Source organism: Pinus tabuliformis, chromosome 4_2 (genome assembly GCF_031772625.1).
Source record: "Pinus tabuliformis cultivar Carrire ecotype Pingquan chromosome 4_2, CPIR1, whole genome shotgun sequence".
NCBI classification, from domain to species: domain Eukaryota; kingdom Viridiplantae; phylum Streptophyta; class Pinopsida; order Pinales; family Pinaceae; genus Pinus; species Pinus tabuliformis.
Window position 1 is genome coordinate 406,884,855 of NC_142304.1, and position 19,216 is coordinate 406,904,070.

The 19,216-nt window shown below is 37.2% G+C and overlaps 1 protein-coding gene across 2 annotated transcripts in view; it reads right to left on the bottom strand.

Annotated features, from left to right (window-relative positions):
* LOC149169697 (SAC3 family protein B-like) overlaps window positions 1–16,103 on the bottom strand; it is a 39,081-nt gene extending 22,978 nt beyond the window's left edge. For both annotated transcript variants that reach the window (XM_089428771.1, XM_089428769.1), the window contains exons 1-7: window positions 15,682–16,103; window positions 15,413–15,594; window positions 14,805–14,905; window positions 14,440–14,655; window positions 14,108–14,335; window positions 13,929–14,020; window positions 13,655–13,748 (exon numbers count right to left, since the gene is read on the bottom strand). In XM_089428771.1, coding sequence (XP_089284897.1) covers window positions 13,655–13,748; window positions 13,929–14,020; window positions 14,108–14,335; window positions 14,440–14,655; window positions 14,805–14,905; window positions 15,413–15,594; window positions 15,682–16,058 — 1,290 coding nt within the window. In that variant the 5' untranslated portion in view covers window positions 16,059–16,103. The remainder of the gene's footprint in view (window positions 1–13,654; window positions 13,749–13,928; window positions 14,021–14,107; window positions 14,336–14,439; window positions 14,656–14,804; window positions 14,906–15,412; window positions 15,595–15,681) is intronic.
* Between the last annotated feature and the right edge of the window lie 3,113 nt (window positions 16,104–19,216).

Genomic DNA, 19,216 nt, shown 5'->3' on the forward strand with positions numbered 1-19,216 from the left:
AGAGAGCATACCACAACTTGAGGAAAGAAGAGGTAAGACCCCTAACGTAGCAAATAAAACTCATGTACAAAAGAAAACCCACACATAGCAAACGATTGGAAGACACAAAGGACAATGTGCCCACAAACCAAAACACAAATCCAAACAAAACCCTATGCTCACATACAGACCTATTAACACATGTTAGGGCAATCTAGCCTAAAACGCACATCCATAAAAGAACACAAGCATGCGTGTAGAAAGAAAATATGCAAGTAAAATATAGAAACACAAGTGCATAAAGAGCATAAGCAAAGGCAGCAACCCTACCCAAACAAACACAAGAAAATACACGGACAAAGCTACCATACCACCACAAAGGAAGACACTAATTGTAGACATAGAAGAAAAGTTCGGGTGGAGAAGATACAACATCTTAGACATACTATAACTATATGGTGTGAAGCAAAATTATGTGCTCCTTTTTAGCAAGGAAGAAATGGCATATTAGTCTCGAAAAGTACAGCGTCAAATACAAAGATTAAGGAAAGCATACAACTCATTTAGGTCACAAAGCTTATAAATGTTTGATATGTCTTATAGATGTTGTGGGGCTCTTTTATGCCTGTTAAAACTTAAGGCACAAGTCTCGTAGATGTTTGAGATGTCTTATAGAAGTTTGAGGCCAGTACTTAGTAGAAGGTGTGCAAACCAAAAAACACCCAAAGATTTGGTGATCTAAAAAGCTAGAAAACATTTTAGATTTTTAAGTTTATTTTTCGAGCAATTGCAGTCGTAGGCTTTTTAAAAAATATTGGTTTAAAACTTTTGGATGAAATGCTCATTTTGACATTCTAGAAAAGAATCATATCGTCTTTGCCACTTGTCAATATCTAAAATTGTGGTCGTGTCAAAGAACATAGTGGCCAATTGGATCTAGCCCAAGCAGTTGAGAAGAGTGATATCCTCCCCACCCAAGATCAACTCCCACATGTGACATGTTGAGATCTTAATGATTATATTGTTATATCTATCTTGAGACCTAAATAACTCGATTTACCTTGGGTACCATCCTCAAAATGAGGGGCAGTGCCAATTGGTTTTCCTCAAGATATGTATTTCACAAACAAACAAACAAAAATTATTAGAGATCATAGATGCAATATATGTTGAGATATTTTGATTAGTTTATACGAGCCTACAAAGATAATTTTAGCATTGAATACATTAGAACAAATGTTTACCCCAACAAAAGAAGATGGGGATAAGTCTCATGGAACAAAACTTAAAATGGTTTCTTATTTTGAACAGTTGAGTCTCTATGACAAAGGGGATTAAGAAAAGCTTTCTCAAAAGGGACTGTGGCCACAAAATCTAGCAAGGCAGTGCAAAGCCTCACCGAGAGAGGGGCCAGACCTTGTGGCAACAAAAAGGAAGGGTTTCCACTGTCACCTCAACAACCTTCCTCCTACTCTTTAGTGGGATTTAAACCACATGGGAGGCTTCCGTAAATCACCTATAAGGATATTCTAATACAATGGCTCAAGGTGATAAGTTTTTGAAGGTCTAAAGATGGATAAAGTACTTGGTAGGGGCCAAAGATGACCTACGTTTTCTATGTTAAGGTTCAAGTACTCTAGGCCTAGATCACAAGATGAGCTGCTATAAGTTAGGGTTTGGATGATCTTCAAAAATATAGCATTTAATGTCATATAGCAAGCTTAGAAAAGGCCTTAAAATGATATTCAACAAGAATGGGACAAGGCCTTCAATTAGAGGTTAGGGTTAGGATAAGGTAAATTGTTTTACGACTATTAAATATGCATAAACAACAAAACAAAAGGATGATGTCAACTACATTAGGGTATGTTAGGCTACCCCCATGCTAGATTTTGCTTGTAGATAATTTGTAGGTGCTAATCCTAAATTATGGACCCTATTGACAGGTTTACTTTAAGTGTTCCACAAGAAAGAGGTTACAAGCCAACCTCATTGCTCAAAAACATAACAAAAGTGAAATAAAAGCCCACATGTGTGGCAAAAAAATGCTCTGAAAGCGGGGCAATCACCTCAAGAAGCCATTTATTGCTATGATGAGAACCACCTGACAAAACTCTCTCAAGATCAAGTGAAAGTCAATAATCATCAAGTAACAAAAACCATGGATGCATCATAGTGGACCATACTTAATGGTAGGGGCACAATAACACTTCACACAAAAATCAACTTCAAATATCTAACTAGACCAAGTCTCGCATAAGTGTTCCCTCCTTATGTTAGGGATGGTTAGATGGATAATCATATTCGGTGTTTCCAACCCTCACGGGGTAGTGACAGGTCCCAAGTTATCCCGTCAATCCATAGGTGCATGTGAAGTTGGTGACAATTGAGTGGGCATGACTTCGGGGTAGGGTGCCTTAGCTAATTGACCAGCTAATGGAGGTCCAACATCTAAGTGTAAAGATGTAATGCAGGGAGGAATCATGGAGGCATGAGCTCCCACTTTCCTCAACTTGCTTTTTTCACCCCTCTAGTGCGTCTTTTACTTATTAGCGATAATGCTTTGATTTGGGTGCATAGCTCTAGAGCCCAAGCTTGCTTTTGAGATTTAGCATTTACTGCTTAATGATGAGGCAAACTATCACTCATCAGGGTTAGGACAATACAAGGGTTCCTTTTTATGGATGGAGTATCATGTGCTCGAGGAATTGGATGATGGCTAATGAGGGGGATAGAGCTCATGCTAAACTTCTGCCCATGTGCTACTTTTTGCCCCAGCCACATCTTTTGCAATTTATCCTTTTCTTTCATTGTGGTTTTCTTTTGCTTTTAACTTTCTTTTAGTTGCATCAACCTCCAGGGCAAAGTTTTCCAACCCAGACTCAAGGATGAGGATGAGAGGGTGTCAATCCCCATGACCAATGACCACCAACCCAATGAATGGAGATGGAATAATGGGAAAGATGGAAAGTGGTAAGTGTGGAATACCATGGACACACTACTTCACTCAAAGCCTTCCTAGTAGTGTCCTTAAAACCCTAAGTGTTCAAAAGAGGTCCCACTAGTCAAAGACTAACCTCTCGGGTGAAGCGAGGGAACAAGAATAGAGTCAAGATCGATCGATCATCTGTATCACCCCTTGACTCATATTAGTGTGCCCGAAAACATTAAGTAAAAGCACATGATTACAAAATGGTTAAAGTACCTATTGGTAGATGACCCACCTTCTTTTAAGACAGAAGAGAAATCTAACCAAAGCCATAGGTGGAGGATCTATGCAATCATGTTATGTGTTGATCACTAGCGCTGTTGGCGGGCTAGCTGTCCAATTCTCCTATGGGTTACCCACTTTTTGTGGGAATTCAAAAAATTTTACCTTTGCATGGATAACATCCAAAATGAGCACCTTTAAGAGATCAAGGTTTGTTAGAGGAAAGGAGCAACTAGCAATTAAAATTTCAAGATTCATGACCAAGTTTTTGTAAACATCAATTTATATCCAAATACAAATATGCTCTTTTATTAAATAGAGTCACTTTCCCTATTCTAATTTCATGCTTTCTAACAAAGTAACAAAGAGAGTTCATTCCCAAAAGAGATGCTAATAAAGACCCAAGTTCCTTACAATTGAAATAAAGGATACTTTATCTAAATCTCGATGAATAGTGATGCAAGTCCTAGCCTCCACACCTTTAACTTCTAGCATTATTTCTTGAGAGAGAGTTCTTATTGCATCCAATGTTAGATTTGTTGCCTTTTTTCTTTTCCAACAAAGATACAATTCTTCCTTTAGGCTTGCATTCCCCAAGTATCAACACAAATTGAGAGAAGCAAGGGGCCAAGGAATCATAAGGCTATGAAGTGAGCTAAATTCCATCTGGTATTACAATCACTATATGCATCTCAAATTGCTTGACTTAAATTACTTGACTGGCCATGTTGTCTTTGTTAAATTTTTGTAGCTATGGTTGGTCTTCATATTGATTTATTGATGTATTTGTTCATGTAAAGCATGTTCTTCACGCTCATAAGAAAATCAAATTTTGTAATTACTAAAAGAACGAAAATTTAAATTTTAAATTTTGGTTTTGGCTCCCAAGTGTTCAAGTTGGCCCTCCATCTCCTTCAAGTCGGCTTAGCCAACATTGACACCTATTCGACCTCATGAAGTGATTATAAATATGACCTCTCCGTCCTCCTCAAAGGCACAACTGACACAAGCACAAAACATATATAGTAATTATCAGTCTAAGGACTCTATATATAATCACAAGTAATTATCAGTGTTCAGAAATCAGTATATTTCCCTTGAATTTTTAACATGGTATCAGAGCTTTGGTGAAGGAAGAAAGTTGAAGATCACATCTTGTTGGATCAATCTCTCTCTTGCTAGGATATCTTATCTCTATGTCCAAGATTTCTGAGCAAATGGCTCCTATATGTAAGGAGGGAAACAAACTTAATGGAGCCTCTAACTTCAAAGCATGGAAGAAGAGGATTGACCTTGTCCTAGAAAAACATGAGGTATTGCAATATGTCCAAGGCAATGCACCTAAAACAAGCGATGATGATGATGACAATGTGAAAGTGAGGTTTAGAAAGGGTGAAGTCAAGGTTCAAAGAATCTTATTTGAATCTCTTAAGGATCATTTGATTCCATTTGATTCAGAATTAGCTACATCAAAGGAAGTGCATGATACTCTTGTTAACTTGTTTTCAATTAACAACATTGGTCAAAAGATGTCATTGAGAAATCAACTTCGTGATGCAAAAATGTCAATAGATGAACATGTGGCCTCCTACTTAATGAGAATTTCTCACATGAGAAATCAATTGCAAATTATGGGTGAAGTCATTTCTGAATATGAGTTAATCACTAATGCTCTCAATGGCCTACCAAATTTATGGGATTCATTTGCAGTTTGCATTTGTGCTAGAAAGGATACTCCAAGCTTTGAATAATTATGGACCAGTTGCACTCAAGAGGAGCCTAGACTTATTGCTAAAGGGAAGATCCAAAGACATGATGAAGGAGAATCTCAAGCCTTTGCTGCAAATTCTAGAAGGAGTAATGGTAAGAAGAAATTTGGTTTTCAAAATAAGAATGCAGGTAGAAGATCCAAGCCACAAAGAAAAAGAACCCTGTCCAAAGTCCATTGTTATGGATGTCACAAGTTTGGACATTATAGAAGTAGTTGTCCTAAAGCATCAAAGGATAAGAAGTGAAAGGGCAAAGATCATGCATCTACAACAGAAGATGAAGATCATCCCAAGAAAATCAAGGAGGAAAGTCACAAGGATTTCTATTACTTTTCTACTCTTACAGGTTCTGTTGAAGATGATGATATGTGGGTAATTGACAATGGTGCATCAAGGCACATGATAGGAGAACGTGACCATTTCTCAAGTCTATCAAGAGGAAGGTTCACATCACAAGATAGAACTTGGAGACAAGAACAGTTACCCCGTTGAAGGCACTGGATCTACATCTATCAAGTTGCAGATAGGAGAAAATGTTCATCTCAACGATATAATCTATGTGTCAGGTTTGAGAAAGAATTTGGTTTCCATATCATGTTGAGAAGATAAAGGTAATAGAGTAGCTTTTATTAATGGAAAAGTAATTGTGTGGCCTAAAGGCTCTAGTATAGAAAATGCTAGAACTATTGGTGTTCGAGAAGGAAGGTTGTATAGACTCCTAAGTCAACGTCCTCAAGCCTTGACACACATTGAAATCAATCCATGTGAACTATGGCATAGAATGTATGCCCATTTTCATTACAAAGCTTTGCCTTCATTAAGTCAAATGGTTTTAGGCATGCCCAAAGTGCAAGTAGATCATGAAGGAGCATGTAGAGGGTGTGCTCTTGGAAAGAATTTCAACAAATCACTTCCCAATAATGATAGTAGATCCAAATAAATTTTGGATCTAATCCATTCTAACGTGTGTGGTCCCATGTCTGTGAAATATCTTTATGGCTCTCTATATTATGTGATTTTTATTGATGACTAATCATGAAAGGCATGGATCTATTTCATGAAGTCTAAAGATGAAGTATTTAGCGGATTCCAGGAATTCAAGGCTGAGGTCGAGAATATGTCAGATAAAAGGATCAAAATTCTAAGATCTGATAATGGAGGGGAATATACTTCAATGGAGCTTGTTGCATTCTATAAAGGAGTTGGGATTAAGAGGGAGCTATTTGTTCCTTATAATCCACAACAAAATGGTGTAGCAGAAAGGAAGAACAGGTCTATTGAAGAATTTGTCAGAGCTATGCTATATGATCAAGACCTTCACAAGTTCCTATGGGAAGAAACCTCCAAGATAGTTGTATATATTCAACATAGAAGTCCTCACAAAATTCTAGAAGACATGAAACCTGAAGAAGCATTCATAGGTCACAAGCCAAGGGTTGATCATCTAAGAATCTGTGTTTGCCCTTTATACATTCACATTCCTAAGGACAAAAGGAAGAAGCTTGACCCTACAGGAAAGAAGGGAATCTTTGTTGGATATAGTGAATCATCAAAAGCCTTCAAAATCTACGTCCAAAGACAAAGTCAAATTGAAGTAAGTCAAGATGTCACTTTTGATAAGAATGTTGCCTTGAAGAAATCCAAAGAAGTCCCCATGGACTCCGATGACAATGAAGACCCTGAGTCTCCTAAGGAAGAAAGTCCAAGGAATTCCCATCCTTCAAAACCACCTGTTGATCAACAAGAAGAAGAACTTGAAGGGCCAAGTGAACCTATGGATCCCATTATTATTCCTAAGAACAAGAAAAGACTAGCATGGCTTAGAACTACTCTTCAAGAAGCAGAAGGACATGCAACTCCCCGTGGCACATTTAGAAAAAGCAAGAGGCCAAAGAAGTATTCCAAGTATGCAGCACTAATGACCAGGCTCATCAATTCTAAACCTTCCATTTATGAAGAAGCAGCAAGACAACAAGTTTGGAAGGACGCAATGATGGAAGAGTATCAATCAATTATAAAGAATGATGTATGAGAAATTGTACCAAGGCCCGAAGGAAAGTCAGTGGTAACCTCTAAATGGATTTCAAAGATTAGGCATGCAACATTGACAAGTACAAGGCTAGATTTGTGGCTAGAGGATTCTCCCAGAAAGAGGGAGAAGATTATGACGAAATCTTTGCTCTGATTGTCAGGTACACAACTATTAAATCTCTTGTTTCTATTGTAGATTCTCGGGAATGGAATATACATCAAATGGACGTGAAGACAACTTTCCTTAATGGTGCAATTGGTGAAGAAGTATACATAAAGCAACCTCAAGGGTTTGAGGTTCATGGGAAAGACTCTCATGTATGCAAATTGAAGAAAGCCTTGCATGGATTGAAGCAAGCTCCTAGAGCTTGGTATTCACGAATTGACGCTTATTTGACAAGGCTTGGTTTTGTTAAGAATGAGGTTGATTCAAACCTATACATCAAGATCATGAAGAATGAGGTTGTGATTCTATTGCTATATGTGGATGACTTATTGTTGATAGGTGTGGAGCATCTCATTCTTCAGTGTAAGAGGGAGTTAGTTGTTGAATTTGATATGATCTTGGGCTAATGCATTATTACTTGGGGCTAGAAGTATGGCAGAAACCTAGTGAAATATTCCTTGGCCAAGGGAAGTATGTTATCAAGATCCTTTAGAAGTTTGGCATGATGGATAGTAAACCTATGGCAACTCCTATGATAACTAATTTAAGGAAGTTGAGGGGTTCTGATTCTAATCTTGTTGATCAATCTATATATCGGCAATTAGTTGGTTGATTGATGTATTTGGTTAATACGAGGTCAGATATTTGATTTGTTGCAAACACATTGAGCCAATTTCACATGGGGCCTAATCATGATCATTGGATTGCAGCAAAGCATGTTTTGAGATATCTTCATGGTATTGTCAACTATTGCTTAGGACTATGTCACAAGGTTCGTCAAACTTTAACCTTGAGGTTCAAATTTTGGCGAACCTTAAAAAAATGTTGAGAATGTTGAGGTTCGGCAAACCTGATGGAACATCAAGACCATTGACCAAGTCCATACCATAGATGAAAACTCATAACTTCATGTCACAACAAGCTTGTAATTTATCCTTTCAATTTCTAAGTCCGTGATAGCATTTTTTATGTTTATTGATGTTGATTTCTTACTATTATATCCTATAATTCATTATATATATATATATATAGAGAGAGAGAGAGAGAGAGAGAGAGAGAGAGAGACGAACCTAATAGCAAACTTCATCTGAACCTCATCAAAAAATTCGAACTCAAATCGAACCTAATCATAATTCATTATATATATATATATATAGAGAGAGAGAGAGAGAGATGAACCTATTGGCAAACTTCATCTGAACCTCATCAAAAAATTCGAACTCAAACCGAACCTAATCATTGTCGAACCCGAACCATGGGATATTGGCTTAAGATGTGTTGCAAGCAATGAGGTTTGTCTGCAGGGGTACTCTGACTCTGATTGGGTTGGAAGTATTGAAGACGAGAAAAGTACAACTAGTGGTTGTTTTAGTATGGGCTCTGTGACAATTTCTTGGATGAGTAGAAAGCAGAGCTTTGTTGCTCTTACCACTACGAAAGCAGAATATATGGCAGCCTGTGCAGTTAGTTGTGAAGCAATTTGGCTTCATAAATTGCTTGCAGTTTTATTTGATGAGGTGTTGAAATCGAACATGATCTTTTGTGATAATCAAAGTTGTATAAAGCTTCCAGAGAATCCTATCTTCCATGGAAGGTTGAAGCACATTGGAATCAAGTATCACTTCATTCGAGACATGGTGCAAAAGGGAGTTGTCAAACTCTAGTACATTTCCATTGATGAGCAAATTGTTGATATACTTACGAAGCCTCTTTCCAAAGTGAAGTTCGTGTACTTTTGCGTGAAGCTTGCTCTTGTGGAGAATGTGTTGATTGCATCATGGATGTGTTTTCTCCATGTGTCATGTACTTTGACCAGAATTAGGGATGTTATCCCTGTGACAAGTACATTGGTCGGAATTAGGGAGAATGGTTTGATAGATTAGATAGCATCATGGGCAGACATTCTTCCTGTGTCATACTCTGATCAGAATTAGGGAAATTATCCCTGTATCAAGTATATTGACCGAAATTAAGAAGAATGGTCTAATGGACAGGCATTCTCTCAAAAACTGTGACCAAGATTAGGGAGTATGGTCCTAGAGGCTATAACCTCCTAGCATCTTGCTCTGGTCTCTTTCTAGAGAGAGTGTGATTTTGATGAGTCTTATGGTATTTCACCTAAGCTATTTTTGTGGTTGTTTGATGGTGAAATGTGATAATGATAATATTGATGATGCTTATCTTAATCTTGATCTTTCCTTAGAGAACTTGTAAACTTGAGATTATCTTGATAGTCATTATGAATACCTCCCTAGCTAAGAGGGAGTGTTGAATTTTTGTAGCTATGGTCAGTCTTCTTATTGGTTTATTGATGTATTTGTTCATGTAAAGCATGTTCTTCATGCTCATAAAAAAATCAAATTTTGTATTTTATTAAAAGAACAAAAGTTTAAATTTAAATTTTGGTTTTGGCTCCCAAGTGTTCAAGTCGACCCTCCATCTCCTTCATGTCGACTTAGCCAACATTGACACCTATTTGACCTCATGAAGTGACTATAAATATGACCTCTTCGTCCTCTTTAAAGGCACAACTAGCACAAGCACAAAACATATATAGATCTGGGCATACGAATCAAGTAGAAGCAGATCAAAGAAATCTCTTGGAATACAAAGTATCTTTGTGGTCTCTATATCTATTTCTAGAAGGTCGAAGCTAGTATCTTGTCTCCTGTGCATAAGCCGAACTCTGTGTCAAATAATTATGTGGTTCAATTCCTTTAAGGAAGGCTTGAATTTTGTGCTAGAAGGCCGAGCTTGTGGTGACACTTGTGAATTGAAGTCTGAGCCTGTGGTGACACTTATGAACCGAAGTCTGAGCCTATGGTGACACTTATGAACTAAAGTCTAAGCCTGTGGTGACACTTGTGAACTGAACTTTGAGCCTATGGTGACACTTGTGAACAGAGGTTTGGCCTTGTGGTAACTTTTGTGACAGAGATCTGAACCTATGGTTAATAGTTATGGCAGAGGATAGTATTCTTCTGAGGTACATTTTCAATGTTCAGTTTGATGAGCGCTGACTTGGACACTTGGTGGATGCTGGTTAGTTTGACCATAATCTTTGACTTTGATATCTCTTGTTAGATTGGTTCTCTAAGGAAAGAAGTTATTGGGTTTTTACCCCAAGTGGGTTTTCATAGGGCAATTATTATGTTGATATTGTGCACAACGATCTTTGCCTTCTTACTCTTACATGTTTGATTTTCTGAAGTATAGTTACTTGATGAAAAATCTAGTAATTGTTGAAAGGACTCTATATAATCACAAGTAATTATCATTGTTTAGAAATCAGTATATTGCCCTTGAATTTTTAACAGTGTTCCTTTGAACTATCCCCCCTTACATTTCTTTCAATTTCGATATTGGAAGCTCAAGAGAGGTTAGTGTGATGAGAGATTATAAAATGAGAACACATCAACACTACAATGTTGTCCAAAGTGATCTCTCAATAGTTACACTCTTTCAAGACAACCAATGACTTTGGTGTGTTATTTGTTTCACCTACCTTATGAGATTAAGAGCATAATTCATTATGCTTATCCTTGCAGAATTTAATATTGTTTCCTAGCAAGCCAAATTTTCTAGGACAAAAGGAGTAATTGGTAACTCGATAGTCATCCACAAGAAGAAATCCACCTTGGAAATTAAATAGCTCAATCAAATTTTCTCACAGACACTGTCTTGGAATAAGAGATAAATTTCTTCCAAAAAGCATATGACACCATTATTTAACAAATTATTTCCCAACATGTGGACCCCATATCAATTTGTCTTTATGGTTTTAGAGATTTGGTCTATGCCCTCCAACTTTTGAATTAATTTTGTACAAAAGGAGAACGAGTGGATCTAGGAGATGTTGCAGAATATCTAAAAAGAGATGCAAATCTTTTGATATTCATCAAGCCACTATGAGATATCTAAAAAGAGATGCAAATTATTTTGTTGACGCCACTTACCAAGAAGCAATTATTGATTGAACTTGAGGGAGGCTTTCCACAACAATAGGTCATTCCATACTTTTAGCAAAGAACCATCCATCAAAAAATAGAATACCGGATTTTGGAGTGATGGAAGAGCCTTAACAACAGATTTTCCATAACTGAAGATCTAGGAGGGGGGCATATTTCTTTGAAAATGAAATTTCTAGATCCTCCAAAGTACATCTTTAAGATTGTTTCTTTCCACCACATAACTAATGATATGCTACCAAATGAGCTCAGGAGCCTTGACAACAAAAGCTTTGAGAATTCAAATTTCCGCAAGTGTTCATAATGAGGATACAAATTTCTATATAACATTATTAATTTTTTAGATTTCCCCAACGTTTTGAGCAGGCACTCCACTCGTCATCAAGGGAGAAGAATAACAAATTATTCTTTAGGAGTGGAGCACCCACTCCAATCGTTGGGAAATATTAAAACAAAAGCTTTAGCTAAAATTCTTCATATATTTCAACTTTTGGAGGGTTTCTTCTCAAACATAAGACTTTTTCCACATTACCTAAAGGCTCTTTGATTATGATCATCTTGACGTTCCTTTTCCACATTTCTACAAATCCAATTCATCAAACTTGCCTTTTTTCAAAGGGGCTTGTTAACACTTTAATGACTTCTCACTCTCCAAGGCTTCACCCCTTCCTTCACCTAAGCAATTCAGTTTAACCCCATAACCGACCAACAATTCTTATATTTAGAGCATTTCCTATTGCACTCATTTAGATTTTGGCGCATTAGACACTTGAATATTGTTTAGCATCAACAAAGATGATGATACAAGATTTTCTTGATATGTTTCAACAAATATTAATACAACAACAATTCATGAAAGACATGATGGTCATGCTCCAACAAACGACAACTCCCAATGGATAACACCTAAAACTCATTTTCAATCAACCCTTCAACACAAATCCAAGCCTTCCGCATATGCGTCCCACGATTAGATTCCTCAAATAAATACTTTTGCGGGTTCTCTACGATGGTTCAAATGGGTTCTCTAAACATGATTCCAGAGTGGTTGCAACTTGTTGCAAGTGTTATTGGATTGCTTTTGTACATTCATCAGGGGATGGCCATGGATTGGTGATGTATCATTTGTCGGCTCGCTAGAAAGGTTGGGGATGACCTTATTCACCATCGGAAGGATTGTGGGCTACCTTTGTTTATCGTTGATGCCGAAGGGGTTAGTTGCCACTAATTATAACAACTTAATATTAATAATTTCATTTCTATATTGATACAATAATATAATATATCTTTAATTAACAAATAAAATAAAATAAAATAAAAAATTGCTAGTCATGTTTATTATAAACTAATATAATATATTTTTAATTACAAAGCTGATTTGTTATTCATGTTTATGATAGATCGAGATTCAAGATCAGCTCTTGCAGAACACTCTCACAACACTGCTCATCAGATCTGAGTGGAAAATACAAAACTGTCAACGAGAGTACAGCACTACACAAAGAGAACGAAAAAAGAATCAGAAATCAGAAATAGGGACAACACTCTAAACAAAGATCACGAGTTGAAACTCTGCAACACTTGGAGGCCAATCATAAACCAATGCGAGAACAACTTAAAAGAAGGTTATGTCAAATTAGTTTAAGTTCAATAGTGAGCCAAACTCACTCCCCCCTTCTCCAAAGAACATAACCAAGATAATATCGGCTCACCTCTCCCTCATTTCAATTCACTCCAATGACCAATATTGAGATCCCCTGTAGATGGGCTCGTATCTTTGAAGTATGAAACATTCAGTTTAAAAAGCTCCAGACAGGTTTCCTCTTTTCTTAAAAGCATTATAATTTAATTAACCAAGATAATTTAATTATGAAAGTTCTCAAAATTATACAAATAAAAATGTACTTAAAATTTTATGGGTTTGCCACATCTCGAACTTTGATATCAGATGTATTAAAAATTCAGAATTTTTTAATAAAATCCAATTCTTTGTGCCAAGAAAGGACACAGAATTAAGACCATCCAAACCTTCAAAACGAACCGTGTAAGCATCAACATGAACAAGCCTCAAATCAGCAAAACGGATGATTTTAATGAAGACCTTCTCTTACAGTAAAGTGAATTTTTCTCTTAGTTTTCCTACAAGCTATGATGCATAATAGTTATAGCTTCATGTTATTGAAAACCATGTAGTTATGTCTGTGCTAAACCACAAATCCCAAGATAACTGTACTTCCTAAGAGACTGCAAAGCACGTTATCCTAACATACGATAAAGAAAGTACCCCATAACTAACATAAAGAAAAAATTATAACGATTAAACTGACAAATATATATCCAAACATACAAGGTTTTTTAGGGCACCCATTGTCTATGTGTTTTCTCTTGAGCCCATGTCAATAAATAAATGATGGACATGCAACATAGACAAAATAAACAAAGCATGGACAAGCAACACACATAAACTAAACAAGTTGTGGAAATGGAACAGACATAAAAAGAACAGAAATCTGGATTATAAGCTTTAAACCTTAGCAAAATGAGCATGCATCAAGCATGCTTGTAGGTAGGTTGCTCTTCTTGCAAGCCGGAAAAAAGCAATATAGTTTCCTGATCTAGAAGCTCTGCAATCCAGAGAATAAGCAGTCAAATCTGTGCCATATTGTTAACTTTATAAATATTTTGGAGCAAAAAATATTAACCATGCTGTAGAGAAATGAATCTAACCAGAAATAGGGGAAAATAAGCACTAATCAGTTACTGGAGAACTAACATAATCCTTTGAAACAGGATAGACACCAAACCTTGCTACCTCCCGAGCAAATAGAACTTCATTTGTGTTTCTTATCTCGGGAGTCATCTTTGCCAGGTCAAGGGACAACTCTGCAGTTTCCACCTAAGTAAATAAGCAAAGTGTGAATAAACATTTCAACTAGCAACCGGAAATTCTCTAAAAATTTCATGACAATGGAACCAGCATCACCTTATATCCGGGATGTTTGTCTAGCTTTAGCAATGCATAGTAGCCTCTGAATTCTGGCTCAGTGGGAACAGGGGAACCACGCTTTCTATGGTCATCATACATTTGAAACAATTCAACAGATGTCTTGTTCATCTGTTCTATATTAAGGTGTGCGTCAAAGCCTTCTGAGAAGCCCTCCCCCCTTGTATATTCACATAACTCATGCATAGCTATGATGTGGAATCGGATCTAGCAGAGAACATCAGTTTCAATGTAAGCATGCCACCTTAAAAAGATGATGATATAAATTATGGTTTCATAAGTCAAAATACCATCAGCACTAAGTCACACACCATTTGTTCATGCATTGTTATGGCTTGCCGGTTAAAGATATGCTGCATTCGAAGGTCCATACGAATGGCCCTCATTCGATCCCACAGAAAATTATGCATGCTCAAAAAATCCTCATCATAGGGGTGCTTTAAGAGATCAAGAAGATGGTCTACAGTCTTTTGTAACACGGGTAGGGACCTTATCAGTGCTGCATCTCTCTCCGCTGTTCTGTTGTACTGTTTGGGGGGCAGATTGCAGCGAGCAATTCAGCAGCCACAAATACCAAACTTAAAATAGTAAATAAATTGCTACCCATTTCTGTAAAACTGCTTACTAAATTAACTGAAGGCCTTTTCACAACTGAAAATTTGTAATTATTTTTTACCTTTTTCACAGCAAGGGATTTGTTTGTTAGGTTTCTATCTCCGTCCAAACGCTCGAACTTGTCAAGGTCCCCTTTTCGCTCACGCTCTTCCCGTTCAGAGTCTGTAAAATGTGCCAGCAGGAATTGAAAATGGACATAGTCATAGCCCAATCAAAAGAACAAATAAATAACTTATTTTCCGTCCATGTAGACCACTGGGTATATCGAACCTGTTACAAGTCTGCTATGACTTACAGAACACCTTAAAGAGATTTTCTATTCCAGTATATCTTCAAGGTGAAAGACTGAAAACATATTGATATTTCGAGCGTATTAACACTGGTAATTCAACTCTTTTGAAAATGTCAAAACCCCACCTAGCCTTTGGGACCTTGGTTCTGTGGTGAGACTAACAGACCTTTAAGCCCTCCACGAGGTTCCATTTTCGATGAGGTTCCATCCTCACCATGAATTTCACAGGATGAGACTGGATGCAAATTCTGGGCCATTTTGGCAGAATCGGTTGCCCTCGGACCTGAAATCTAAGCTGAAGGAAGTCGAGCACCTATGGTGCAGCCCTTGGAATGTATTGCTTGGATGCCGGGACTTAAGAAAAAGAAGAAACTCACCTGGGCACATCTCAGAGCAGGCACCGATAATAGGCTCGGCATCTTCAGTATCCATGATCTCGTCAGCTTCCTTCTTGACCAGGGTCTGTTGCGTATTTGACTGTTGATCCAGTGGAGAGGGAAGGGACTGGTTGACATATGTTTTGAAACGAGCTAATCTCCTGGCCTTCGCTTCGATGTCTCTGCAGAATTAACCATTTCCCTAGATTGACATATACAATTAAATATACACGTACATAACTGAGTTAGATGAAACAGCAGAAAGATACCTTTGGCGTTCATCCTGTTGTTGTTGCGGAAATGGAAGTTGCGGAGGAGGCGTGGGGGACCTGGACCTGTTGGGCTTTGATTTGTCTGTTCCATTGAGCTGAGTGTGAGTTTGAATGTGAGGTCGAGGTCGAGGTGGGGATGGAGTTCTGGGGTTAGGAGATCGAGATCGAGGTCGAAGCGGAGACAGAGAAGAAGGAGAAGCATGATGAGGAGGAGGAGGAGAAGACCTGCGTGGATTTTTTTGAGGAGCAGACGACTGTTCAGACCCGAAGGAAACAGGGGCCTCTGGGGGAGCCACTGGGCCTTTGTTGCCCGTGAAACCTTTGAACGCCATTCTCTTTTCGCAGCCACTGCCAGCGCTCAGACCTATTTGCATATGTGTCTCTTCATAATTTCGAATTGCCCTTCAAAACTACACGAAAAATTTGCAAATGCTCTTGATTTTATAGTTAGATGTAGATGTAATGTCTGGCATTAAACATTCATATGAGCACACGTGTTGAATGTGCCCAAACGTTCATTAAATCATTTTAAATTAAAATAAATTCCAAGGAAGGTTAAAAGGGGCACCATTTTAAATATTCTATTTTTTTAATTTTTTATTATTTTAAATTATTAAATATCCATGGTCAGGCCAGTATAATATGAGTTTTTAAGCGTGGAAATTTATTTATGTATTTAAAAATATAATTTAAATATTAAAATTTTGCAATTTCATTAATAATTGAATTGAGATGTGAGGCTTGTTTGTTCGAGGACAAGTTTTCAACTCTTTTCTTTTTGATTCCATAGAGTATTGGCTTTCAGCTTCTGAGATATCTCTCCATAATGATGTATCTCCATAATGGGACTGCTTTGTTACTAATTTGTTATTTAATGGTGTAACTTTGTTCAATGAAAGGGATAAGCTTGTTTGGTCTTGGGACAAATCTTCTGGCAAGGTGACAGCAAATTCAACTTATATGGCAATTGTTACTTCTTCTTGTCAGGTGAAGACTCTTGGTGGCATTCTTTAATCTGGAAGTGGAAATTACCAACAAAGCTTAAAACCTTCGTATGGCTAGTATTGAAGAACAAATTTTTTACTTCGGACAACTCGCAGAAAAGGGGGTTTCATGGACCCAACATTTACATCCTTTACAACATGGAAGGAGAAAACATAGACCATCTATTTTTCAGATGTGGAGTAGCTAAATCCTTATGGTTTGATGTTCTTCATGTCATTGGAATTAAAAATTTAGAGCTCCATAACTCTTTTAATGAATGTATCTTGTTCTGGCACAACAATAGGAGATTTTCTTCTCTCTCCCCATTTTTATCATCTGGAAAATATGGGGCCTAAGGAATAAACTGGTCTTTGAAAACAAGCAGCCCAATATGATTCAGGTCTCCTCCAAAGTGTTAGCATTCTGGCAAGAGTATCTTGTTGAGGTAAAGGCAGATCATAAGAGAAAAGTGGAATTCCCATGGTCCAATTCTCAGTACCTAGTCGCCTTCTTCGATGGAGCAACCCAAAATGAGAAATGTGTAGGTGGACACATTATCAAGCTAGACAGAAAGCATACAATAAAAGCATGCCTGAAGTTCGGTTAGGGTACTAATACTAAGGCCGAGTTGTTGGCAGCATGGGGTCTCATGCACTTAGCAACCTTAATAAACCTTCTTGTTCTATATGTTGGTGGTGATTCAAAAATCATCATAGATTGGGTCTCTGGAAAGACCGACTTGCAGGTGTTGAATTTGGCTTACTGGAAGTCTAGAATAAAAAACTTGATCAATGGATTTCTCAACATTTTTTTCCTTCACATTAACAGGTAATTTAACCTTCAGGCAGACTAGTTGTCCAAAAAAGGTCTTTTGCTTCAACCAGGGACCTTTCATTTATAAGAGATTGATGGAGTAAGGGTTCATGTTGTTCTATACCAGCTTTTCTAGCTTTCTTTTTGTTGTTTCTAAGATTCCTTCTTGTTTTTTTATGGCTTCATAGACTTTGTCTCATTGTGAAACTTTTTTATGTATCACTGAAGTTTTTTAACAGTGTTGATGTATTTAAGCAAAGGCAAAGACTGATTTTGATATGATATTAAATCAAATGTTTGGTTGGCTATTGTATTCTCTTGCTTAGGGGTTGCTATTGTTTCTTTCATGTCATAAGGATAGAATATAACTATGAATCATTCTTAGATTGTTAGGATATTCCAACACATAGGAAATAGTTAAGTATAACTTGGTCTAGTGTATAGTTAGGTAAAGTGTGTTTATTTACTATGTACTTTTTGTAACTTACAATCTGACGGTTACGATATGTTCTAGACATGAAGTGATCTGACGGTTCATTCTCTCATCGATATTACCGACACTTGATTTGTGGCTTAACACCTGATTGGTCCATGATCTCTATTGAAAGAGCATGGAGGGTCATTTGTAAGGTGACTGTTCATAAGAGAAGCTTATGTAAATTTTCTTTCTTTTACATTAATAACTTGCCTGAAGTGGCCACATTGGCTCAGGTCATGGACTGTTTCCCTCTTTGAGGGTTTTAAACACATCAAGAATATTGGTGTATTGATCTGTGATCTATTTGTGAGCGTTTTCCTTTGGTTTTCTATCTGAGGAACTTACCCTGTAAATTCCTACATGGTATCAGAGCTATTTGAGGGTTGCATCCGTTGGTGATCCAAATCTGAAGCCAGTACAACTGCATCCAATTGTTGTTTCCTAGATCTACTGTTTCTGACCTCTTTCGAGTCGAGAGGATTGCTCTATTGTGTTAGGAGCATTTGTTCTAGTGAGGAACCCCTTTCATTTCACGCGAAAAGGTTTCTGGTAGCCCTAGCTACGTCACTTTTAAGATCTTGAGGTATACAACTTTTATTTGCAGTTTTAGTTATTTATCTCTCTATTTATTTCAATTTATTTATCTCTCTGTTTTTATTACCGGATCTATACCTTTCATTTTTGTGTATACCCTTTGCCCCACAATTCTGTGCGATATGGGCAAATCAGAAACAGAGAGGAAGGATTTTTCTCATGCGTATGTTTTTTTCCATCGCGCCTTAGTGTGATCTCGAAAAATCAGAAACATTGAGGAAAATATTTAGTTTCTGGTGAAATCTAACTTTAAGTCATAAGTTTTGTTTTTTTGCATGTTCGTTTTGGGGTATGTGGTTTTCTTTGTTTTGTAGACAAAAAGGGGTTTTTCAAGTAAGCACACACCCCAAAGCTTCAGTGAGTAAAAAAAAAAAAAACTCGCCTTTTAAACTGGCTCACTTGGTCCAAAGTTACTTTATGAGAATAGAGATCTTGGGTTCAAGTCTTTTTTTTGTTGAGTTACTTTTTCAAAAAGCACATGTAACTTATGTTTTACAGTTACTTTATGTAAAAGCATTCTCAAAAGAGAAGAAAAGATAGATCAATGACTTGAAAATTAGCCTCCTCAAGGGGGAAACCCCATTTACATCACATAAATGGACAATTCTTGGATGATACAAATGAAAATACCTCCTTGGTATATATAGGAGTCTAAAGGGTCAG